This window comes from Leptonychotes weddellii, chromosome 3, assembly GCF_054177405.1.
Source record: "Leptonychotes weddellii isolate Sample4059 chromosome 3, ASM5417740v2, whole genome shotgun sequence".
NCBI lineage: Eukaryota > Metazoa > Chordata > Mammalia > Carnivora > Phocidae > Leptonychotes > Leptonychotes weddellii.
Genome location: NC_138371.1, coordinates 16,943,214 through 16,968,111, shown reverse-complemented (window position 1 = coordinate 16,968,111; position 24,898 = coordinate 16,943,214). Strand labels below are relative to the sequence as shown.

Here is a 24,898-nt window from a genome sequence, read left to right as displayed (position 1 = left end):
TTTTTGAGTTACTTTTTATATATAATGTGAGGTAGGGATCTAAGTTCATCTTTTTGCATGTGGCTATAGAGTCGTCCCAGCACCCTTGGTCCAAGACTCTCCTTTCCCCATTGAATTGTCTTGGCACCTTGCACCTCCCTTCTGGGCCTTCCATGCTGTCCTTGTAGTGGGTGGTAACTTCAGTAGGGAGGCAGGCGAAAGGCTCTGCCTCCAGGGTAAGTCTTGTGGAGTTGGAATTCCAGCTGAACTACCCTTCAGCTGTGTGGTAATTGACTCCTTACCTAGCCTGTGTAGAGGCTTTAGTCTTCTCATCTGTAAATTGGATAATTGTTTACTGTGCACTGTGATTGTAAAGAGTAAATGAACAAATAAGTGAAAAGATTTAGAAACAGAGGATGACATATTATAAAGCACTTGATGTAAATGTTATTCTTTTTTGAAGAGTAACTTTTTAAAGAATAACCCTTTAAAAGTATCATAGTGCCCTTATCTTGCAGGTTATATATAAATAAGTGACAGACTGGATTTGGCCTGTGGGTCATAGTTAGTCAAGTCTTGATCTAGAGTTAGATAGTTCGTTTTATCTGTTTGGAGTTGAATGACATTGTTTTGTGTCTGTTGTTTTAATCTTTGGAAGTATGTGCATGTGTGTGTGTGCATGCGTGCGTGCCTGTGTGTGTGTTTAAGGCGAAGGGCTGGAGAAGGGAGCGAGCAGATAGGAATGGCGCTGGGTCCCACAGAGACTGAGGGGAGGTCCCCTTTCCCTTGGTCACTTCCCTGGCTCTCTTTCCCTTTTTCTCTGTTCTCCTTCCCTGGGTTTTAGAGTCCCAAGGAAAGGAGTGAGAACATTTGGTCTGCTTTGCCAGCTCCTTGGGGACTGGTATTTGTCACCCTCCTTTTCCTTCTGATAATATCGATTACTATTTGTTTCCCTCACATCACCCAGATCCTGAAAGGCATGCTGGAGGGTGCATCCCGTATCCTTCCGGCACTCCGAGTCCTGAGCAGTCTTCTGTCTAGCTGCAGTGACTCCATTCCCTTGTACTCCTTCTGCCGCGAGGCGGGGCTCCCCGGGCTCCTGCTCAGCCTGCTCAGACACAGCCAGGAATGCGACAGTATCCAGCAGGTAAGCCCTACGCAGGGAGCCTGGGAGCCTCGGAAGACATATAGGAGTTTCTTCACCTTGGATCTCTCTTCTTCAAATTTCCTCTTCTCCAGTTTCTTCACCTTGGATTTCTATTCGGTCCCCCGCATTTTCTTTTCTTTCCTCCTGTCTAGTTAGTAGATCATGAGTTGCAAACTCTGCTGCCCTCTGAGGCCAGACAGATCCTGTCAGGTGGGAAAGTAGAGTCTGTGTGACCATATGAGTAGTGGAGAGTACGATAAACTGGAGAGCTTGTGCCCAAGCTGAATGGGACATCCCTCAGTTCCAGCTCACTGCTGCCCATGAGAACATGGGCCCAGTGTTACCAGATCTTCCAGTTTTCTAAGAGAAGCTAGAAATCCAAATTTGTATGCACAGTTTCCCAACCTTTAGAGCGCTGTGTTTTGGAATGTTAAATCCTAGGCTTTCGTTGCCCTGATTTTATAGAACAGAGTACTGAAATTCAGAGATTCACCAACTTATACACAGGCACTAACTTGTAAATGGTCTCAGGGACGATGAGTGGAGGAGCTAGGATTGAGGCTCAGTGTGTCTGAGGCTGAGTCCCCCCCTTCCCCTACCGTGTTCTGCTGTGGCCGAGCTGAGAGGACAGAATACTGAAACGTTTAACGGGGCCTCAGCTCAGGCAGCTGAAAGCTGCATTCTGCTCATGAGTACTAACCTTGAGTGTTTTTAAGGAGTTTCGAGAAGAATTTGAGCTATTTTGAAAAACAGAGCCTCCTAAACTCCTAAATCCTATTCTGGCCACACAGGACACATTTTCAGGCTGCTTATTGCCCACTGGCCGCCACTTTGTGACCTCTAGATTTCCCCTTTCTGTCCGGATGCTCTCTTCCCTCTGCCCCTTCCTGTTTGGTCAAGCTGCCTGGATATTGGACACCTTTTTTTTTTTTTACTGCTTTTTCTCTTCTTCGTCTCCATCCTCTCCATTGCCCTTACTCTCTGTCCTCTTGCCTGGCAGCAATGTTGGTATGGGACCTTCTCACGGGACCTGATGGCTGTGATCCAGGCCTACTTTGCCTGTACCTTCAATCTGGAGAGGAGCCAGACAGGTGACAGGTGGGATGAGAGCCAGCTTTGCTCCGTTGGCCACTTTGGCTTCAATTTCTACCCCCATTTCTTCCCCTCTCTGTTAGGAAGAGGCTAAGTAAGGAGAAGCCGACAGGTTAGGGATCAGCTGACTGACCGCTGAGGGTCTAGCTAATCCTCCTAAGGACCCTGAGACCCCTCTAAGTTCACCCCAAGACTTGCAGGTTCTAAGGGTCACCATACACTAAATGGAAGGGTCACAATATGAATAACCTAGAGAAAATGGCAAAGAAGGGGCTAGGAGGTTGTGTATAGAAGACTGTGTGTGTGTTTAGCAGGGGAGAGGGGAGGGAGCATTCTGAGATGTTCCTTTGCAGAGATTCTCCTACCTGCCCAGAACTGACCCATTTACCACATGTGGGCTTTTAGAGAGATGGGCTATTTTTTCCCAGCCTACAGGTGTTTCAGGAGGCTGCCAACCTCTTTCTGGACTTGTTGGGGAAACTGCTGGCCCAACCAGATGACTCTGAGCAGACCTTGCGGAGGGATAGCCTTATGGTAATCTGTTTCCTTGTCCAGATTTCTGTCTTTGACGTATTTCCCCGTGTTTCTCCCTTCCCCTTTCTTATAACTATACAGGGTTAGGTCAAGGTAATATAACAGACATTTACCGACTGTGTGCCATATGAGTAAGAGAAAGTCCCCGTCTTCAAGAGACTAGAAATAGTCTAGTAGGAGAGATGAAAAATGATCGAGGACAATAGCGTGACAAGTACATTAGAACTTACATAAAACTTGTATGAAATACAGAAGCACCACTGAAGAAGATATGATTAATGCTACTTGGAGAGTCATAGAAGAAGTCTTGAAGGAAATCATCTTTGCTAGGATTTGAAGAACTCATAGAAGTTTGCCAGATGGGTGAGGCAGGAAGTAGGGAGGACAGTCCAGGCAGAAGGAGTAGCATATATAAAGATCTAGAGGCATTAAGCACTGTGGCCTATTTCAGGGAACCACAAGTTGAAGTATTCCTTTTTAAAGAGACTTGCAGATGGGCTAGTATTTCCCAAACTTACTTGTCCTGTGGACCAGTAAACTAGTGGGTTCTCATCCCTAGACTGTGGAGGTGAGGGACCGGAGAATGGAGGATTGAGCAAGAGGATAGCTGAGTTCTGACTGATCTCAGAGGAGACAGTTAGCAACATCAGCAAGGAAGTAAGCAATTGCCTAGTCATTGTTCAAACTGGCAGTGGGGGACACAGATCTGGACTGCATTTCTGCTTCCCACTAGCAGTCCATTCAAACTCTTCTAGTCTGAGAGCCTATTTTAACATCCCTCACCCTTTCGAGTCAGGAAGCTTTTCCAATGCCTAACCTAAATTTTGGCCATCAGCAACTTATGTTATTGGCCAGCATTTATCCTATATGTCACTGTGCAGCGACTGCATAGGGAGTTTGGAATAAACACACCACCTCCCGAAATTCTGAACCAGTAGGACTGGGTTGGGAGGGACCCAGGAATCCCCAGGAATTCTCATACTCATGGTCCATAGATAACACTTTGAGGAACATTATCTAGGAGGCAGCTGATCAGAGAATAGAAGGATTGACACCTAAAATTGCCATTCTTTAAAACGTGAGGGTGGGGCGCCTGGGTGGCTCAGTCGTTAAGCGTCTGCCTTCGGCTCAGGTCATGATCCCAGGGTCCTGGGATCGAGTCCCACATCGGGCTGCCTGCTCAGCGGGAAGCCTGCTTCTCCCTCTCCCACTCCCCCTGCTTGTGTTCCTGTTCTCGCTGTCTCTCTCTGTCATATAAATAAAATCTTAAAAAAAAAAAAAAAAGATTAAAAAAAATAAAAATAAAACATGAGGGTGATTATAATGCATTTTCTGTGCGAGGAACACTTTGAATGGCACCGCTGGTCCCTCTGGGTTTTCTCCTTTTTGCTTAGGTTCTCTGGGGGATTCTTGCTCCTTACCCTAAGCCCCGTCACTTTTCTGCTGCCCTCATGTCAACCCTGTCCTTGTCTCCCTTAGTGCTTTACTGTTCTGTGTGAAGCCATGGATGGAAACAGCTGGTCCGTCTCCAAAGCCTTTTACTCCAGCCTGCTGACAACTCAGCGGGCGGTGCTGGACGGGCTGCTCCACAGCTTGACAGTTCCCCAGCTCCCTTTCCACACACCCCCAGGTAACCAGAGTAGGGCGCGGAGGTTCTCTTGACTCCAGAGCAACTCTGGCTCTGCGCCTCCCCACCCCTGCCTCAACTGCCATTGCCTTGAATGATGCCTGGCATTTAGTGAGCACTCAGTAACTAACTGTGTGCTGTGTGCTAAAAGAATGAACCGGGAGCTGAGAGAAACGACCAGACCACACCCTGCGTTCTTTGCCCTTTCTCTATAGGAGCCCCCCAAGTGAGCCAGCCTCTGCGGGAGCAGAGCGAGGATCTGCCTGGAGCCATGTCCTCTGCGTTGGCAGCCGTCTGCACTGCTCCGGTGGGGCTGCCCAGCTGCTGGGAAGCCAAGGAGCAGGTCTGAGCTGCAGTGTCTGCTTCCTCTCGTCTGGGTTGCTGGAGATGAGGAAGCTGGCCTCAGTTTCTCAGGAAGGCAGAAAAACAAGCCTTTATACTTCTCCTTACTCTGTACTTCCAGCAACAGATGCTCCTACCCTGGGTCGGGGCCACTTGTAGAACATGATGTCACCAAGATCCCAGAGCCCTTGGCCAGCTGGTTAGAGAGCTCAGTGACAAACTGCCCGTGTGGCAGGGTGGCTGATCCGAAGCCACCCGTGATGCTTCCTCAATGGCTCAGGATTTAGATTTCCTGCCCCCTTTTGGCCAGCAACACTTTCCTCTGTACCTGCCTACACTAGCACTAAACTAGGCCATGACCTTTGGTTCTCCACTGGCCATGAGGACTGGGGATGGGATGGGGTCTGACGTTCCTGGTGAATCTGAGGGAGAGTGGCTAGCAAGGCGTTGAGAAACCTGATTCGTTGGAGATAGGAGAGGAATAGGATGGGAATCATGGGAATGGGATGGAGGCTTCACGTATGTTCCTACAGATCTCTCAGCATTTGGCCCATCAGCTCACTGAAGACAGTAACCAACTGAGGCCATCCCTTATCTCTGGCTTGCAGCATCCCATCCTGTGCCTCCACCTTCTCAAGGTACTGCCTGTCCAAAACCCTTGGGACTTCAGATTTCTTTTCTTTTTTTTAGGGGGGAAGGGACAGAGGGAGAGGGAGAATCTTCAGCAGGCTCCGCGCTGGGTGTGGGACTCGGGTCTGGATCTCATGACCCTGAGATCATGACCTGAGCTGAAATCAAGAGTCGGACTCTTCACTGACTGAGCCACCCAGGCGCCCCAGATTTCTTTTCAATCCCCAGGACTGAGAGAGAGAGAAAGAAAGACACTGAGAAAGACAAGAGACCCCAGAGGGTCCCTTTCTGCTTTTAAATCTATTCCACTGAGATGACCCCACTGTCAGCCAGTCCCCTCCAGAGCCTAGAAGTAGCCCGATCTCACTGTCCTATAGCAAGAGGTGGAAGTGGCCTGGACTTCTCTACTACCTCCACGGTGGATGCTAGATCTGTTGAGAGGCCAGCCTGCTTCTCAGCTCAGGGGCTGCTGAGCCTCACTGACAGACTGCTTCCCCCTTCCTCAGGTTCTTTACTCCTGCTGCCACGTCAGTGAGCGCCTGTGTCATCTTCTAGGGCATGAGCCCCTGGCCTTGGAGTCACTGTTGATGTTGGTCCAGGGCAAGGTAGGCCAGCAACACAGGCAGGTATATCATGGTGGCCCCGCTGTCTCAGTCAGAAGTTGCTCTGCTATCTAGGGTTTCCTTTGTAGGTAAAGGTAATGGATTGGGAAGAGTCTACTGAAGTAGCACTCTACCTCCTCTCCCTTCTTGTCCTCCGGCTGCAAGATCTGCCTTCTGGGTAAGTCACGAAGGGGGGTCTCTCCACTGGAATCTTCCATCCCCACAGCTCACCCTGTTATAAAATATGGGGGAATGGCACCTTGCAGCCTATCTTTAGGAGGGATCGGGGTAGAGAGAGTGAAGTCTTCTCTGCAAAGAGCAGACCTAGCTTCCCACCAACTCTGTGTCTTGGCGGGGGTCGTACAGCCTCTGGGGAGAGTGCCGTCCAGTGGGAAGGGAGGCCACTCGCCAGCCTCCTTTTCCCTGGCTGCACCCTTTGATGTATCTCCTTTTTCCAGAATGGAGAAGCTGGGCAACGAGATTGCTACTCTGTTTACCCATTCACACATCGTCTCTCTCGTGGTGAGTTTTCAGCTTTCTTCTTCCTCCCCTTTTCACCCTGCCATCCGGCCCTTCGGGGAGCACGGGCGTCACTGTCCCAGTAGCAGCCGGTTCTGAGGCCGTCCGTGGGGCCGGACGGAGACGTAAATCCTCTCTGCCTGTCCTGCCTGCTGTGCAGGTTCAGACATTCTTTCTCCTCTGACTCCTCTCAGAGCGCAGCAGCCTGTCTGTTGGGACAACTTGGTCAGCAAGGGGTGACCTTCGACCTCCAGCCTGTGGAGTGGATTGCAGCAGCCTCACACGCTCTGTCTGCCCCTGCGGAGGTGAGGCGGGCTGGGGAGGACACAGACCTCTCTGACCGGACCCAGGACTCCGTTCAGGGGAAAAGACTGAAGCACCAGCCCGCCTGGGGCAAACCAAGGGGTGGGAAGGGAGCCAAGGGGTCTTTCCTTTCCTCTGTGTCTACCCCCAGATAACAGCCCCCTCTGAGCCCAGACTCGCAGGCAAGGAAGGAGAGAGGGAGGGGGACCCGAGTTACCCGAGGATGAGATTTCCCTGCCTGCTCTAGTCCCCTCCTCCAGCAGCTCCTGCTCCTGTTGTTTAGGTCTTTTCAGAAGCTTCTTCTCTTCCCCTCTGCCTGCAGTTTGCACTCCCTGGCCCCCTCATTCTCCTTAACTGAGGTGGAAAAGGTGGCTGGCATCCTGAGAACTCTTCAGGAATCCCGTCCGCCGTGTAGCCTCCTTTCCACTTTCTCCTTTTCCAGGCCTTCCCCCTCCTCCTTTTTAGATACTTTGGAACCTGTATTTCTCTCATTCTGTAAAAAGAAGGATAGACTTCATATTCAGATGATTGTCATCCTTACAGAGGCAGAATTCCTTATAACTTAAAAGCACTTCACATGTTATCCCACAACATGCTTGAAAGAGAGACACATGAAATGTAATGATACTCACCTGCTTTTTCCAGATGAAGTTGAACTTCAGAGAGGTGGTAGGGATGGCATTCCCATTCATCCAGGAGCCCCAGTCAGAAACCTGGGAGTCCTCATAGACTGTGCCCTCTGCTCCATTATTCCGCCATCTAGATGGTTCCCCCAGGCCCCATGTGCTCTGCCTTCCTGTCATCTCTCAGATCTTTTGCTGCCTGCCACCGTCATGGTCCTGCCTTAGTTTGTGGGCATATCATCGATCTTGCACTGTGGCGCTTGCCTGCTGAAGGATCTCTTTTCTAGACTCTCTCCTCTCCAGTCCATTCTCTTCACTGCCACCAGGGTGAGCTTTCTTAAAAGTCCAGTCATTTGTTCAACCAGTAAGTATTTAGCACAGAAATGTGTATTGAGGACCAGACACTATTCTGGGCTCTGAGGATACTGCAGTGAATAAAAGAGATAAAAATCTTGCCCATGTGGACATTGCATAAGTTCTCAGTGGCTTTGCACTGTTTCCGGGATAAAGTCCAGACTCCTTTACCTTCTGCTCAGAGCTCATCTATTTCCTCTGGGCTCTATAATCTTGTTACACCAGGACTTACCACTTCCAAAGGTCACAGTCATCGTTGATGAGCTGCTTTATTTATGCTATCCGTTCTACTTGGAATGCTCTCCCTTCCTACCACCTCCTTCTCTTGACTGCCTTTTAAACTTCTAATTCATCAGTGTTCTACCTCCAGAAAGTAGAGTTAGGCCCTCTCCACTGTGTCTCCACCCCCACCCCAGCCTCTTGTCTAGCAAGTATCTTCTTACCCTACCAGTCTATGTGTCTTTGGGACAGAGGTAGTCATTGAATGAATAGTCAGGAACCAAGACTCCTAAGTCCAGAAGAGCTCTCCCCACTGCCCTGGGCTGAGGAAGAGCTCTTTCTGCCTGACCAGGAGTTGCATGCACAGGACCTGCATTCTCCCTGCCTCTCTCCAACAGGTCCGGCTGACCCCACCAGGTAGCTGTGGATTCTACGACGGCCTCCTTATCCTCCTGCTGCACCTCCTCACCCAGGTATGGGTGCCTCCTAGGCTAATGAGCTGCTAGACAATAGGAATGAAGAAGCAACCCATACTCGCCTCTTCGGTCAAATTAGGGTGCTCATGATAGCCTTCGAATGGGCCCACCTGCCCTCAGCACGGACCCTTTCTGGGGAATCACAGCTGCCTCCGTCAGGATTCAGTGGGGGAGGAGAGCCATAATTCCCTGGTTTCCAGCAGACACACACATGGGTTAAGATGTGAGAAGAAAGGAACTCAGACAATAGGGAAATCCCAGGTTTTTGGGAAAACAGAGGAATTATTTCTAGGACTCTCTTTCTTTGGAGGTCAGGGATAAGAGTGGGGGGGGGAAAGGCATTTTGAGGCCTGACCTCAACCTCCCTACCCACCCTCCTTCAATTTCCTCTCCAGCCAGGGAAGGGTAGCCTGATAAGGGACGTGGTTAGCTCAGAAATGTGGACCGTTCTGTGGCACCGCTTCTCCATGGCCCTAAGGCTCCCCGAGGTGGTGTCTCCACAGGAAGAGGAGCCGTCGCTGTCTAGGCCACAAAACCCAGAGCCAGACTGGACGCTGATCTCACCCCAAGGTATCTTTCCATTGGCATGGCCTCCGTTGTAGGGCCAAAGTGTTGATCCCTCTTCAAGAGGAGGAGATTGCTGCGACCGTTGCCGCCTGGGAAGAGGATGGCGCGGGCCACGCTGGGTGGGAAAGGGACTAAGCAAGTGGAAGCCCTGGGAGCCCTGGAGAAGCAGGAGCACCTAGGCCTCTTGCCTGCCCCACTGGGTCTCCATTCTGGGTATTTCCAGGCGTGGCAGCCCTGCTGAGCCTGGCCGTGGCCACCTTCACCCAGGAGCCCCAGTTATGCCTGAGCCACCTGTCGCAGCGTGGAAGTATCCTCATGTCCACCCTGAAGCATCTGCTTTCCCCCAGCTTCCTGCATCAGCTGGGCCGGGCGTGAGTCAGAGCTGGAGGAGAGAGTCTGCAGGGCGGGGTGGGGAGGGGGAGTCAGGAGAGCTGTCGCTGAGAACACGAGCTATGAGGGAAGCAGTGGGATGGGTGAGGTTGGGCAAGTGGAGCTGGGATTTGAGAAGGGGGCGGAGAATGGTAAAGGGCGGGTGAGCAAACCGAGTTGGGCCTTCCACGCTGCCCTCCTTAGGCCTCACGGGTCTGAGTTTCTCCCGCTCGTGGTGCTGTCTGTCTGCCGGCTCCTCTGCTTCCCCTTCGCCCTGGATGTGGACGACGACCTCCTCGGAGGTGTCTTGGCTGACTTTGGGGTCTCAGAAGTCGCAGCCCACCTGCTTCAGGTACTTGGGAAGCTCCTCAGGCGCGACAGTCGGGGAGGAGGATGGCCAACCCTGTGTACTCGAATTCACTTGCCAACAGCTCCAAGGCTCTCCTGGGCCCCGGGGAGAGTGGAGGGTCTGACTCCATCTAAGGGCTGGGAGTGGAGAAAGCATCCAGGCCTGAGCAGAGGCATTGTTGGGGGCTGGGGTTGGCACCCCCCCCCTCTCCATCAGTCCCTCATCTGGATCCGTTGGAGCTCCGTGGGGAGGACATCCCAGGCTAGGCACTGGATACTCAGCTCCTCAGCCAGGAATCACCTCTCTGGCAATTCTTGGCACTAAGCAGTGGGCCTCTGAAAGCAGAGCAAGCGCGTCCTTGCAGAGCAAGGAATGATCTTGTACCTGTTCTCCTGGGCGCCACACTGGGTCTCACGTGGCAGGCTTGGGTCAGGTCTTCCAGTTCTCTGTAGTATTTCGCAGCATAGCTTGGCTTTTCTCTCTGCCAGAGCTTGGGCTCCTTTGAGCTACCTCACTGCAGTGAGTGCTCCCTCTCCCTGAACCCGTTTTGCCTACTGCCCTGCCCCTCTGTCCCCAGGTCTGCTGCCACCATCTTCCACTGCCTCAAGTTGAGTTGCCTGTCAGTCTCCTCACACGCCTAGCCCTTACGGATCCCACCTCTCTCAACCAGTTTGTGACCGCGGTGGCTGCCTCCCCTAGACCTGTCATCTCCTTCCTCTCAGTTGCCCTCCTGGGTGACCAGCCACTGCTAACCTCCGACCTTCTCTCCCTGCTGGCCCACACAGCCCGAGTGCTGTCTCCCAGCCACTTGTCCTTTATCCAAGAACTCCTGGCTGGCTCTGATGAATCCTACCGGCCCCTGCGGAGTCTCCTGGGCCACCCAGAGAATTCTGTGCGGGCCCGCACATATGGGCTCCTGGGACACTTGCTGCAACACAGCATGGCCCTGCGTGGGGCGCTGCAGAGCCAGGCGGGGCTGCTCAGCCTCCTGCTGGTGGGGCTTGGAGACAAGGACCCGGCTGTGCGGCGCAGTGCCACCTTTGCTGTGGGCAACGCAGCCTACCAGGCTGGTCCCCTGGGGCCTGCCTTGGCTGCTGCTGTACCCGGTATGACCCAGCTGCTTGGAGACCCTCAGGCTGGCATCCGGCGCAATGCCGCGTCGGCTCTGGGCAACTTGGGGCCTGAGGGGCTGGGGGCAGAGCTGTTACAGTGCCAAGTACCCCAGCGGCTCCTAGAGATGGCGTGTGGAGACCCCCAGCTAAATGTGAAGGAGGCTGCCCTCATTGCCCTCCGGAGCCTCCGACAGGAGCCCTGCATCCATCAGGTACGCCCCTGGGGACTCGTGGACCACGACAATGGGGTTGTATTTCACAACATCTTTCTGAGGTAGTCTTTTAAGGAATCGGGACACCCATAAATCCCCTTGTCCGGAAGTGGGAGATGACACACTCATCTCCCATCTCCCACCCTGGAGAAGGGAAGGAGTGCAGGAGAGGGTTCCGATGAGTGGGAAGTTCCTGGGATCTCAAGGACCAGGCTTTCTGTCTTGCTGTGTGGGATGGAGGTGAGGACACACTAGGCCATGTTGAGGCATAGAGGGATTTCATCCTGGGGGCCATGAAGCAGCTAACCGTCTTTTTTCAGCCCTCCACCATGTGACAAGCAGCATGCTAAGCATTTTACCTTTGTTACTTAGTTGAAGCTATTATAGTCCTCATTTTGCAGGTGAGGACACTGAGGCACTAAGAATTTTAAGAACTTGTCCAAGTTACAAAGCTAGTTTGGGGGGTTGGACTTCTGAGCTCAAGGGTCTGAGTCCTGAGCCCCATACCTTAACCACTGCTTTATCCTGCTTTTTCTGCCCGGTATATGAAGTAGCCGAATGGAAATCACACACCTACCTATGATAAGGCTAAACGTCCAAATTATTATAGTGCGATGTGGTAACATTGGATGGTGCATGCAGAACAGACGTTTAGACAGGGTGGCGATGATAGAAATTATAGGATTTTCTGGCAATCCCTGGGGGGGAATAACGAAAAGGATTCTCAGTGGTAACGAGGTTAAGGCCCACTGGTCAGGACCCATGGCTGGGAATCGTGCTTTTGACTGAGTATCAGCACAGCATGTATTAACCCTTCTTGGGGCCAAGCCCGTGGATCCCTCGGTGCCTTGATTTCATGGTGTATAACCAAAGTGAATGGGAGTAGACCTCCGGTCTTGATGATCCCCGTCTCCACCATTTCTCTTTCCCCACCCAATCTAGACTGAGTCCCCAAGAGCCCATTTTCTTTTTCTTTTGTAGAGTGGGAATTGCTGGGCCATGTCGTGTTCTGTCATCTGCTCTCTGTCCCACAGGTGCTGGTGTCCCTGGGGGCCAGTGAGCGATTAGCCATGCTCTCTTTGGGGAATCAGTTACTGGCGCCCAGCAGCCCCCGGCCTGCCTCTGCCAGACACTGCAGGAAGCTCATTCACCTCCTGAGGCCAACCCACAGCACGTGATCTCAGATTCCTGCGGTCCGTCCTCCAGCCTTTGTGGCCCCCTTATTGCCAACCTCTCCTTTTTCTACTATACGAGCCACCAACTCAACCAAGAGCTAAGGAGACTAAAAAAAAGAGATAAGCTGCAAGTCAACTGATTTGAGAACTAGAAACTAGAAGAGATTTATGTATAAAGCTCCCTCCTTTCCCCAGATACTGATTTCAACCAGTAAACGTCATTGATGTTGGTGCCAGAGAAGATTCCTTCTTTTTCTACATCGAAGGCTCTTTCTCCAATCATGTGCCTTTAATCCCAAGAACATGTCTCCTGGACGTCAGGGAGGCATCTTCTATCTGAGAGCTCTCTTCCTTTCTGGAGCTCCTATAAACCTTCCAGCAGGTTCCTGCCTTAGTGCACTGGCCCCAGGACAGTGATGAGGACAGAGCCTGTCTCCTCTCTAGGTGATAAATGCCATCAGTCCCTGCTGTGGATGGTTCTCTGACCCGTAGCCCACAATCCCATCCATGGGTTAGGGTGGAGAGTCTTTTCTTTCCTTTTTTCTTTCTTTCTTTCTTTCCTTTCATTTCCTTCCTTTCTTCCTTCCTTCCTTCCTTCCTTTTTTCCTTTCCCTCCCTCCCGCCCTCCTGCCTGTCTTCCTTCCTCTTTCTTTCTCTCTCTCTCTTTCTTTCTTGCCTTCTTGCCTTCCTACTTTCCTTCTGCTCATCCTTCCTCTGTTTGTAAACCCTTGTCATAAAAGGTATACCTCACCTTACTTGGAGCTGCCAGGGTAAGAGGTTGGGGGGCTCAGCTCCTCTCTCAGCTGCTGTGTGGTGTTGCAAGCACTCGTGTCCTGTTCACAAAAGATCCTGTTTGGGAGCTTATTTATTCTATCTCTTTTTGCCTTCCAGCTTCTTCCATCCCAGATGAGCTACATGTGGTCACCTATTTCCAAGCCAGGGCCAGTGGAGCTGAAATAGGGAGGGATAGGATTAAACAGAGAGGTACATTGGATTGCTTTGTGATCTCAGCCTGACTGACGAGTTTTGATGTTTGATGTAGTTTCAATATTTGGGAAGCCCAGCTGCTTAAGAAGGGCAACTGTTTATGGACATTGTGCATTTTACCAGAAAGAGATGTTTGGCAGACCCATTAGTTAGAGTCGTGATCCAGCTGGAAACATACTAGAAAGCTTAAACCTTGCAACAAGCTTCCCAGAGCTCTGATTTCTCCATCCGTAAAATGGGGAGACTACTTTTTGTCCTTCCTAAATTCCAATTGTTTTTGAAATGAAAGATAAGTAAAGTGTCCTTAATTTTTTTTAAAGATTTTATTTATTTATTAGAGAGAGAGAGAGCATGTGTGTGGGCGCGCGCACGCGAGTCAGGGGAAGAGCAGAGGGAAAGGGATAAGCAGACTCTGTGCTGAGCGCAGAGCCTGAGCCTGAAACGGGGCTCGATCTCATGCCCCTGAGATCAGATCATGACTTGAGCCAAAATCAAGAGCTGGACACTCAACTGACTGAGCCACCCTGGCGCCCCATGTGCCCTTATTTTTATAAGTAATTTTATTTAGCCCTCATCTTCATTGTGCATTGTCTGTGCTTATATTTTAGCAAAAATAACATTTTTTTTCTAGAGACCACCATAATTTCCTCCTATCCAGATTATTTCAGTTCGGTTCACCATTGAGTCCTTTCTCAGGCACTAGAGATAAAGCAATGTGTATTCGCCATAGAGTTTCCATTCTGGGCGGGAAGACGAACTTAATAAAATAAGTGAATTCTGCATAGCATGTAGAGAGGTGAGAAAAGCTCTGGAGAAAAATTAAGCACAGAAAGAGGATGAGGAATGCTGAGTTGGATGGTCAGGTTAGGCCTCACTGAGATGACCTTTGAGCAAAGACTTGAAGGAGATGAGGCAACGAGCAGGGCAGCTATCTGAGGGAAAATTTGAGGCAGAGACAATAATCACTTCAAAGGCCCTGAGACAGAAGCATACCTGGTGGGCTTGAGGAGCTGTGGGGAAGGCCAGTTTGGATGCAAGATGTGAAGAAGGGGGAGAATAGTAGAGATGAGGACAGGAAGGTAGTGGGGACCAGATGTTATAAGCCTGCAGACCTAGTACTTTGAGTAAAGTAGGCATCTACTGGAGAGCTTTGACAGAGAAGAGATGTGATCTACCTTACGTTCTGGAAGATTATTCTTCATTCTCGTGTTGTGCATGGACTGTGAGGAGTGGGGGGCGGGGCTGGGAGGCAGGGTGAGTGCTTAGGAGGCTACCGTGGTACCAGTGGGATGGTGAAAAATAGATTTTGAATATATTTTGGACATGGAGCAAAAAGATTTTTTAACTGATTGGATGTGAACAAAGGAAAGTAGACAAGGATAACTCCCAGATTTTTGGCCTAAGCAATGGGGAGAACGGAATTGCCGTTAACTAAAATGAGGAAGGCTATTAGTGGAGGGGTAATGGGTGGGAAAATTCAAGTTCAGTTTTGAACATGTTATGTCTATTGGAAATTTTTTTTTTTTTAAGATTTTATTTATTTGACAGAGACACAGCGAGAGAGGGAACACAAGCAGGGGGAGTGGGAGAGGGAGAAGCAGGCTTCCCGACGAGCGGGGAGCCCGATGCGGGGGCTCAATCCCAGGACCTGGGGATTATGACCTGAGCTGAAGGCAGACGCTTAACAACTGAGCCACCCAGGCGCCCCAGCTGGAAATTTTTAAACACACAAAAGTAGAGACATAAATTCAGTGAACTCTATTACGGTTCCAACAGCTGCCATATCTATTCTTTTTCTATTCAAGTATTCTATTTTATTTTTATTTTTTTTTCTTCAAGTATTTGAAAATAAATCTTGGGAAACATATAATGTTACCCATAGTACTTTGGTGTATATCTTTAACAGATCAGAACTTCTGTTTTTGTTTTTAACAAAACCACAGTACTTCACTAAGACTTGTCTGGATTCAGGCAAATACAGTATTGTATTTTAAAATCTAGATTTCTTCCCCCTAAAAGATGAACTAGGAAGAATTACCTTAGGAAAGAATTATTTTTTCCCCCAGATAATTCATTAAATACTAGCTAGAAATACCATGCTTGCCTGGTACATAAAAAATTTGATGTAGAGAAATTAAATATACAAACTTTTTAGGTTTTCAAATAAAACAATAGTTAATCATTTCATGAGTAAGCATAATAAGAAAACACGTTTCCATCCTTGGGAGCATATAATCTAAGGGCTTAGAAATATGTAAACAATTTCACTTCATTTTATATCATTGCACAAAGTGCTGAGAGGATTTGACATGAATGGTCTGAGTAGTGCCTGGAATTCAGACAATGTCTGGAAGGTTTGAGGATTTGTGCCTGTGTTTGGTTTTGCATGTGTATGAGAGTATATGTGTTTTAACTCTTCTGGGGTGAGAAGCAGGTTAACGTTTTCAAACATTAAAAGTAGAGGGGTGCCTGGGTGGTTCAGTCATTAAGCCTCTTCCTTCCACTCGGGTCATGATCCTGGAGTCCTGGGATCGAGTCCTACATCGGGCTGCCTGCTCGGGGCAGGAAGCCTGCTTCTCCCTCTCCCACTCCCCCTGCTTGTGTTCCCTCTCTCACTGTGTCTCTCTGTCAAATAAATAAAATCTTAAAAAAAAAAAAAAAAAAAAGGAGAGAGAATGGCATAGTAAGCTCCCAAACCCTGATCCCACAGATTCAGCTGTTACAAGCATTTTGTCAAACTGGTTCTACCTATTCCTTCTTAAATTTTGTCATTGTTATAGTTTAAAAAGCACTCTATTTTGAAGTAATTTAAAATTTAAAGAAAAGTTGAAAGAACAGTTACAAAGAACTTGCATACACCCTTCACCCAGAGTCACTGATTAACATTTTGCCACAACTGGTTTTACCATCTTTTTCTGAACTATTTGTTAGTAAGTTGTAAATATCATGTCCTTTTACCTTTACATACTTACGTGGCAATTTCTTAAGATCAAGGATATTCACTTATGTAATCACAACATGATTAGCAGAATCAGGAAATTTAACACTGATATAATACTATTAACTATGCTGCCCATATCCAAATATTGTCAATTGTTCCTATATATTTTTTTTCAAAATGGTTCTTTTTTTTTCTTCAAATTTTTATTTAAATTCTAATTAACCTATAGTGTAATATTTGTTTCAGGAGTAGAATTTAGTGATTTATCACTTACATATAACACCCAGTGCTCATCACAACAAGTGCCCTCCTTAATACATATCACCCATTTAGCCTAACCCCTGCCCACCTCCCTCCAGTAATGTTCTTTATACCAATTTTTTTTTTCCTGGTCCAGGATCCAACCAAAGATCATGCTTTGTGTTAGTTGTGTTGTCTCTAATCTAGAAACACCCGTCATCTTTTCCTTTGCCTTTTTTTACATTGGTTGACATTTTGAAGAATACAGGCCAATTTGGGTATATCTGATGATTTTTTTGTGATTTGATTCAGGTTATACATTTTTATTTTTATTTTTTTAAAGATTTTATTTCTTTATTTGAGAGAGAGTGAGAAAGAGAGAGATCATGAGCAGTGGGAAGGGGCAGAGGGAGAAGCAGACTCCTCACTGAGCAGGGAGCCCGACTCTGGACTCCATCCCATGACCCTGGGATCATGACCTGAGCCAAAGGCAGACGCTTAACCAATGAGCCACCCAGGCACCCCACAGGTTATACATTTTTAGTAGAAACACTACGTAAGTGGTGATGTGTCTTCTATATCATATATCATATCCGAAGCTAATGATGTTGCTTTTTCCCATTATTGGTGAAGTACCTTTGATCACTTGGTTAAGGTGGTCTGGGCAGATTTCTTTTGATGTAGCTTTTTTTTTTTTTAATAGACTTTATATCTTAGAACAGTTTTAGATTTACAGAGAAGTTGAGCAGATAGTAGAGAGAGTTCATATGTTATACTCCTCCCCTACACAGTTTCCCTTATTATTAACATCTTACGTTATTATGATACATTTGTTATAATTAATGAACTGATATTGATATATTATTAACCAAAGCCTGTATTTTATTCAGATTTCCTTAGTTTTCTTACCTGATTTCCTTTTCTGTGCCATGATCTCATTACACGTTACATTTAGTTGTCTCCTTAGGCTCCCCTGACTATAACCGTTTCTCAGAAGTTTCTTGTTTTTGATGAATTTGTCAATTTTGAGAAGTACTGGTCAGGTATTTTGTAGGATTCCCTTCTATTGGAATTTGATGTTTCTCATGACTAGACTGGGTTATGGGTTTTGGGGAGGAAGATCACAAAAGTAAAGTGCCATTTTCATGACCTATCAAGGGCGCATACTATGTATCTGATTTCTGACTGTTGATGTTGACCTTGATCACCTGGCTGAAGTGGTGTTTGTCAGATTTTTCTACTGTTTCTACTTTTGCCCTACTCCACCCTTTCCACCTTTCCTTACTGTGCTCTTGGAAAGAAGTCACTTTGCACAGCCCATACTTAAGGAATGAGGGAGTTATGCTTCCCCTCCTTTAGGGCTGAGTATCTACATAGTATCTACATTTATTTGGAATTCTGCACAGGAAATTTGTGTATTTACTGCGTTTATGAACATATTGAACCATTTATTTATGCCAGGGACTCATAGATACTTGTTTTATACTTTGGGTTATAAGCCACTACTACTTTATTCAATTTTGTTGCTCAAATTGTTCCAGCTTTGGTCACTGGGAGTTCTTTCAGTTAGCTCCTGTGACACATGCCCACCAATGTGGTTTTTCTTTCTGGCACTACAAAATGTTTCAGGCTCATCTTGTACATTTCTTACCTCAGTCCTGGAATCAGACATTTCTTCAAGGAGCCCGTTTTTTTTTTTTTAATGGAGAATGATATTAGAAAGTAGGACCTGAGGGGCGCCTGGGTGGCTCAGTCGTTAAGCGGCTGCCTTCGGCTCAGGTCATCATCCCAGGGTCCTGGGATCGAGCCCCGCATCGGGCTCCCTGCTCCGCAGGAAGCCTGCTTCTCCCTCTCCCACTCCCCCTGCTTGTGTTCCCTCTGTCGCTGTGTCTCTCTTTGTCAAATAAATAAATGAAATCTTAAAAAAAAAAAAAAAAAGTAGGACCTGAGTGCTAGGTGTGCTCATTGCCTCTAGAGTGTTTGCTATCAGTATTTTAAAGCAAAAGCAAATCCCTGGCATCATGTCTAATTGCTAAAAAATATCTGTATGTGAAAAATAAGAGTATTTTCTTTTTTTAAATATTTTATTTATTTGACAGAACGCTTGCACAAGCACGGGGAGCAGCAGAGGGAGAGGGAGAAGCAGGCTCCCCACTGAGCAGGAAGCCCAATGTGGGGTTTGATCCCAGGACGCTGGGATCAGGGCCTGAGCCAAAGGCAGACACTTAACCCACTGAGCCACCCAGGTGCCACAGTAAGGGTATTTTCTTAAATAACCAAAATGTCAAAGTAAACTGTAGCTGCCACAATAAATTACCTCAAATTTAATGGCTTAAAATAAGAGACATTTTTTTCTTTCACAGTTCTGGAGGCCAGAAGTCTGAAATCAGGCTGTCTTAAGGACCTCCATGCCCTCGGAAGGCTCTATGGAAGAATCCACTTCTCGCCTCTTCTATCTTCTGGTGGTTTTAGGCATTCCTTGGCTTTTATCCACATCAGTCCAATCTCTGCCTCCTTGGTCACATTGCCTCCTCCTCTTTTTTTTTTTTTTGAGATTTTATTTATTTGAGAGAGAGAGAGAGAGCACAAGCTGGGGGAACAGCAGGCAGAGGGAGAGGGAGAAGCAGGCTCCCTGCTGAGCAGGGAGCCCGATGTGGGGCTCGATCCCAGGACCCCTGGATCATGACCTGAGCCGAAGGCAGACACTTAACCGACTGAGCCACCCTGGTGCCCCTTCCTCCTCTTTTCTGTGTCTTCTCTCTTGTCACATCTCCCTCGGCCTATGAAGGACACCTGTTATGGGATTTAGGATTCAGAAAATCCAGGAAAATTCCTTAATCCTCTCAAAATCCTTTTGCCATATATATAATACTTACAGGTTCCTGGAATTAGGATGTGGATATATTTTTTTGGAGGGGGCACCATTCAGTCAACTGCATAACAGAATTAATAATGGTTTCCTAACACCTGTTTTTGTTCTTAATGTCCCCAGTCCATATTCAGATTTCTCCATTGTCTCAGAAATATCTTTTACAGTTGGTTTGTTTGAATCAAGATCCAGACAAGGTCCACTCACTGCATTTGAGAGTCTCTTAAGTCTCTTACAATCTAGAACACCTCACTTTTTTTTAAAACTCTGAAATTGTTGAAGAAATGAGGTCATTCATCTGTACATTGACCCACATTCTGGATTCGCTGGATTGCTTTCTTGCAGTGTCATTATTTCTCTTTATTTCCTATAAACTGGAAGTTGGAGCCAAAAGCTTGATTAGATTCAGATTCAACTACTGACAAAAATACACTACTTCCTAAATATTGTATAGTTCAAATTGTATCACATTAGGAAACATAGTTTATAGCTGTCCTGCATTTCATGATCTAAGATTGGTTAAAATCTAGAGGTGATCCTTCCAGTGTAAAATTCCCCCAATCAATCCTCTAATGGTTTTAGCATCTGTCAATACTGTTGCTGAAGTCAATTATTCATTAAGCTTCCCTGCGCTGGTCCAGATTGTTTTCATTAGGTTAGCTTCACTTTTATTGCGCCCTTTATATCTGTAGCCTACTGTTTAGAAAAGACCTTTTCACCCTCCAGCTCTCTTCTGATTTTCTTTTTCTTTTTTAAAGATTTTATTTTTATTTGAGAGAGACAGAGAGAGCACTCGCCGCAGGATCAGGGGAGCGGCAGAGGGAGAAGGGGAAGCCGACTCCCTCCTGAGTAGAGAGCCTGATGTGGGTGGGGCTCTCTCTCAGGACCCCAAGATCATGACCCCAGCTGAAGGCAGACGCTTAACTGACTAAGCCACCCAGACACCCCTCTCCTTTGATTTTCAAATCCATTAGGTCTAGGGACATCTGGGACTAAGAACATCCAGGGCACAGTCTGCCTTGCCTAGGGAGATGATGAATTGAGTCAGTGTTTCCTAAAGTTCATACCTGAAGCCCATAAAGCAGGTGGTTGTAATAGGACTCTACTGAGTAGATTGGAATTAGGAGAAAGTGGGTTGGAGGGAAACAGCGGATCTGGCGGTGTCTGCTTTCCTGGGGTCAAATTCGAAAGACATCTGTTGAAAAGGACTACTTAGAAACTTTTTTAATAAAGATTTGATTTTAGAGGAGCGAATTAAGGCATGGACAAAGAAAGAGTCCATTCGGTGAGGTGGTATCAAGGCCCAGAGAAGGAGAGAATCCTGGAATCCCAGAACGTAGTCTTTCACGGTGGTGGTGGTAGTGGTGATGGTAGTGGTGGTGATGGTGGTGGGATGTGTGTGTGTGTTAATCTCAGGACTACATCTCCCAGAATTCCGCTCTCTGGGTCTCACGCGCTCTGAAGCGCCTGCGCATGCGCGAGACAGGTGACGGCCTGCCTTCCCAGGCCCCACAACCCCCGAGATTCCGCGCGCCTGCCTCCCGCTCGCCTGCTGAGATCGCCCCTTTCAGGCCCTCGGTCTGTCCGCTGGGGGCGCGCGCAGTGCCTGGCAGGCGGCCTCAGCGCCGGCAGCTGGGAGCGCGGGTCGCGTGGCGGTGCGTGGTTGCTAGGGGCGTCTCAGGCCGCCCGCTTGGCCAGCAGGCCGAGGGAGGAAGCAGCGCGGAGCCGGCGCCGAGCCGGGGCGAAGCTGGGTCTGCTAGGTGAGTGTGACGGTGAAGCCGGGGCAACGACCCTCCGCCCGCCGACTCTCCCGCCCCTCCCTCTGCCCGGGTCCTTTCGCGCGGCTCCCCAGCCCTCCGGCGGCTCCCACCCCTACCCCGCTTCCTGCCCGCCACCTCGCCATCTCCAGGGAGGCGAGGGGGCTGCGGCCTTCCACCGGGTCAGGTCTTCGCGCGTCCTCGGGACCCTTCTCCCCCTCCGCCACGCCCCGTGAACTTAGCCCTGCCTCTGGGTGCCTGAACCCTGCAGCATCCCCTCACCCTGGGCCTCCGTGCCTCCTCTTTCCCGCCGCGCTGCGGTTTAAATTCTCCTCGCCTGGGTGTGAGCCCGAGCTCCTCTCAATTCGTAGCTGAATTGAACATGAATACCCACTTTTTTCTTTCTCCATCTTCAGTAGCTGTAGGGAAATACTTTCCTAAACTGTAGAGTTTCAAACAGAATTTGAGATCTTGTAAATTTAACTCTTCATTTATGCACCGTTTATGTAATCATTCATTCAACAACTTTTTACAAACATCGGCATGTATTTAGTGAAGCCAGGGCACTATGGAAGGCGCTGGGGTGATAACAGTGGTGAACAAGGCAGGCATGTCTTCCCGGAGCTTATAGTCTAGGGGGAATTTTAATCAAGTAAACAAGTGTTTGCCATACTGTGTGGTGTGTGCTCTGATAAAACATTAGAAAGATAGTTAACCCAGACTTGCTTGTAAAAGTGTATTATCCCCATTCCCTGGTCTTCACATTCTAATTCTGGATCTAGGAAATGTTTTAATCATTCTTTATGGAGTCATCCTTGCTCTCTCAGATAGTTCAGCTCGTATCTTCCTCAACTTCATCACCTGTTGATTTAGCCAATCAGCAAGTAGCTGGGGGACTTTTTGGGACAGTGTTCTGTCCATCCTTCATTTCTTGCAGTAAATACTGGGACACGGAATGAGACCTACCCCCTTGACGCTGAGAAAGTTACCAGCTGCTTATTGGTTGGGCTGAATGGAACCTTGAAAAATTATCAAGTGCCTTCTGGGAATAAAGAAGTTGAGAGCACACTCCAGATACAAAGTAGCTTTAGAAAATACACAGCAAGGCCTAAAAAGAGAATTGGAAACAGTTTGACAGACCTGAGCTGGGTTTGGAGGTAGCCATCCAATGACAAATAGGAAGAGGAAAATTAATAGAGGTTAGATCACAAAGGGCCATAGCTGTTTTGTTAAAGAGAACAGTATCCTCAAGGTTTTCAAGCAGGGTGGTTGGGGCCCAGGACTTCCAAGGAATACACCTGCACATATAGCTTTAGAAGAATCAGTTTCCAGATCCTCAGCTTCCAAATGAACTCTTCTGAAACTGACCTTACAAGAAAAGGTGGGGGCAGCAGGATGTTATATCCCTCACACTTCCCAAATTATAATGTTGTCCCAAGTGTAAAAATGTCAGATTGTGGGGTGTCTGGGTGGTTCAGTCGGTTAAGCATCTGCCTTCAGCTCAGGTCATGATCCCAGGTCTGGCTCCTTGCTCAGTGGAGAGCCCACTTCTCCCTCTCCCTCGGTCTGCAGCTCCCCTGCTTGTGCTCTCTCTCTCTTTCTGTCAAATAGATAAATAAAATCTTAAAAAAAAAAAAAAAAAAGTCAGGTTGCCAAGTGTAGTATTAGGAAATACTGATTTCAGGAAGGCCTCCTTTGATGATTAAATTACTTTGAAAACTCAGAAGTCTTCCTGTCTTCCCCTAATACACATTGCTGTTAGGGTGAGGCTTGATTCTTATTGTGATATTCTGAATACAGATGAACTCAACAGTTAAATGTGGCTAGAATGTTTTTTGGGACCATGGGTTTTTCAAGCTATAGGATAAAACTTGCATAAAAACTTTTAAAGAGATTTCTTTTAATTTAGGTGTGCATTTTTCAATAAGATAGTTAAAAATTATTCTATCAAATCATGAAATGCTTATTTGAATTACAGTTAATCCTTAACTTAGTTCTTTTTATAAAATGTTTAGTAGATTCTACCACCTTTTTAACAAAAGAATAAGCATGTTTAAACTTGTGATGAAAATCTTAGAATTAAACTTTAATGTGCAAGGAATACATGATTTAAATTCTTTTGGGGATACATGAGTAAAACCATTTGAAGAGTGTGTTGCAGGAAAACCATGGAAAGATAATTAGCAGGAAGATAACATTAGATTTGTGTTTGAGGTTACTGTAGCATTAGAGTGTGGGTTGAATAGGGAGGATTTTAGACTGGAGGCAGGGAGCCAGTGAGAAAATTTGAGACCAGGCTAGAGATGCTGAGGGCTCTATGTTGGCTGCAGTGGGAATGGAGAGGGTTTAGAGAGACATTAAAGATGATAGAGTGGACAAGGCCTGGTGGCAAAATAGATATACAGAGAGTGGGACAAAGAACGATCTGGAATGATCCTAAGTTCCGACTTTAGTGACCAGGTGGGTGGTGATGCAGGAGAAACTATTAGGAGGAAGAGCAGCTTTGAGGAGAAAGATAAAGGGGTTCACTTTGGACATGACGAGTTGAGTTCCCTACAGCACATCCAGGTAGAGAGGCCCAGGAGGTCGTTCTGTAGGTCTGGAGTTCATGACAGAGGTCTGGGTGATGATAAAAAGTTGAGAATGGAGGAGGTGGTCGCAGTCATGGGATGGAAGAGATTGCCCTGGGAGAGTTTATTGAATATTGACTGTGTGCCAGGCAGAGTGAGAAGACTGAACTCCTAGGAACACCAACATTGAGAGAGTGGGCAGAGGAAAAGGGATGAAAGAGAATTTATAACCAAATACACAAATGAGTGTGTAAATGAAAAGTCAATTGCTAAACAGCTGTATCTGAATGAAGCCTTAACTTCAGGATCTGGTACTCATGATCTGGAGTTGAGTTTAGCTTCCTCACAAGATTCCTTTGTGACCTTGAATTGTCTGATTATAGGCTCCCTGGATTCCAGCATGGCATCAGATGCTTTGATCTGTCAGTGAAATGCAGAGAAAAATTTTCTTAAGTGCCCTGAACTTCTTACCCTTTCCTCTGGCAGAACTGGAAAACCAGACTGGGTATTTGGGAATAAATATGGAGAGTGCTAATTTCTCTTAGGCCCTGAAATACAGAGAAATTTGTCTTTAGGAGCCCTCATGGATATTCTGGACAGGCAATGGTATTTTAGACCAGAGGTGCTCAGACTTACTGCTTTTAGGACTCTTTTTTTGTTGTTTTTTTTAAATATTTTATTTATTTATTTGACAGAGAGAGACACAGTGAGAGAGGGAACACAAGCTGGGAGAGTGGGAGAGGGAGAAGCAGGCTCCCGGCCGAGCAGGGAGCCCGATGTGGGGCTCGATCCCAGGACCCTGAGATCATGACCTGAGCCGAAGGCAGACGCTTAACAACTGAGCCACCCAGGCGCCCCTTAGGACTCTTTTAAGCACTTCAGAACCTCTTCCGGATCGTCAATATATTTTTTTAATGTGGGATATATAATCTGGATATTTACCATATTAGAAATTGAAATATTTATTTATTTCTTCATTTTTTTTACTATGTTCAGTTAGCCGCTGTATGGTACATCATTAGTTTTTGATGTAGTGTTCAATGATTCATTAGTTGCGTATAACACCCAGTGCTCATCATAACACGTGCCCTCCTTAGTACCCATCCCCTGGCTACCCCATCCCCCCACCCTATTAATTCATTTAGAAGTAATAAATACATTACAAGTTAACATAGGTAGAATTTTTATTTTATTTTAATTTTTTAAAAGATTTTATTTATTTGAACGAGAGCTTGAGAGCAGGGGGGAGGAGCAGAGGGAGAGGGACAAGCAGACTCTATGTTGAGTGTGGAGCCTAACACAG

At 47.4% G+C, this 24,898-nt stretch overlaps 2 protein-coding genes across 6 annotated transcripts in view; both read left to right on the top strand.

Moving 5' to 3' along the window:
• STK36 (serine/threonine kinase 36) overlaps positions 1-17,552 on the top strand; it is a 28,262-nt gene extending 10,710 nt beyond the window's left edge. For all 4 annotated transcript variants that reach the window (XM_081813595.1, XM_081813597.1, XM_081813596.1 and 1 more), the window contains 16 exons: positions 947-1,126; positions 2,127-2,224; positions 2,647-2,752; positions 4,232-4,382; positions 4,595-4,722; positions 5,255-5,359; positions 5,858-5,956; positions 6,043-6,131; positions 6,412-6,475; positions 6,667-6,777; positions 8,370-8,444; positions 8,843-9,017; positions 9,238-9,385; positions 9,588-9,735; positions 10,310-11,056; positions 12,091-17,552. In XM_081813595.1, the coding sequence (XP_081669721.1) occupies positions 947-1,126; positions 2,127-2,224; positions 2,647-2,752; positions 4,232-4,382; positions 4,595-4,722; positions 5,255-5,359; positions 5,858-5,956; positions 6,043-6,131; positions 6,412-6,475; positions 6,667-6,777; positions 8,370-8,444; positions 8,843-9,017; positions 9,238-9,385; positions 9,588-9,735; positions 10,310-11,056; positions 12,091-12,234 (2,568 nt within the window). In that variant the 3' untranslated portion in view covers positions 12,235-17,552. The remainder of the gene's footprint in view (positions 1-946; positions 1,127-2,126; positions 2,225-2,646; positions 2,753-4,231; positions 4,383-4,594; positions 4,723-5,254; positions 5,360-5,857; positions 5,957-6,042; positions 6,132-6,411; positions 6,476-6,666; positions 6,778-8,369; positions 8,445-8,842; positions 9,018-9,237; positions 9,386-9,587; positions 9,736-10,309; positions 11,057-12,090) is intronic.
• A 3,224-nt stretch (positions 17,553-20,776) lies between these two features.
• Positions 20,777-24,898, top strand: part of TTLL4 (tubulin tyrosine ligase like 4) — a 36,866-nt gene continuing 32,744 nt past the window's right edge. The window contains exon 1 of one of the 2 annotated variants that reach the window (XM_081813587.1): positions 20,777-21,028. The gene's annotated coding sequence lies outside the window, so the exon portion shown is untranslated. The remainder of the gene's footprint in view (positions 21,029-24,898) is intronic. The other variant, XM_031038634.2, reaches the window with a different exon arrangement.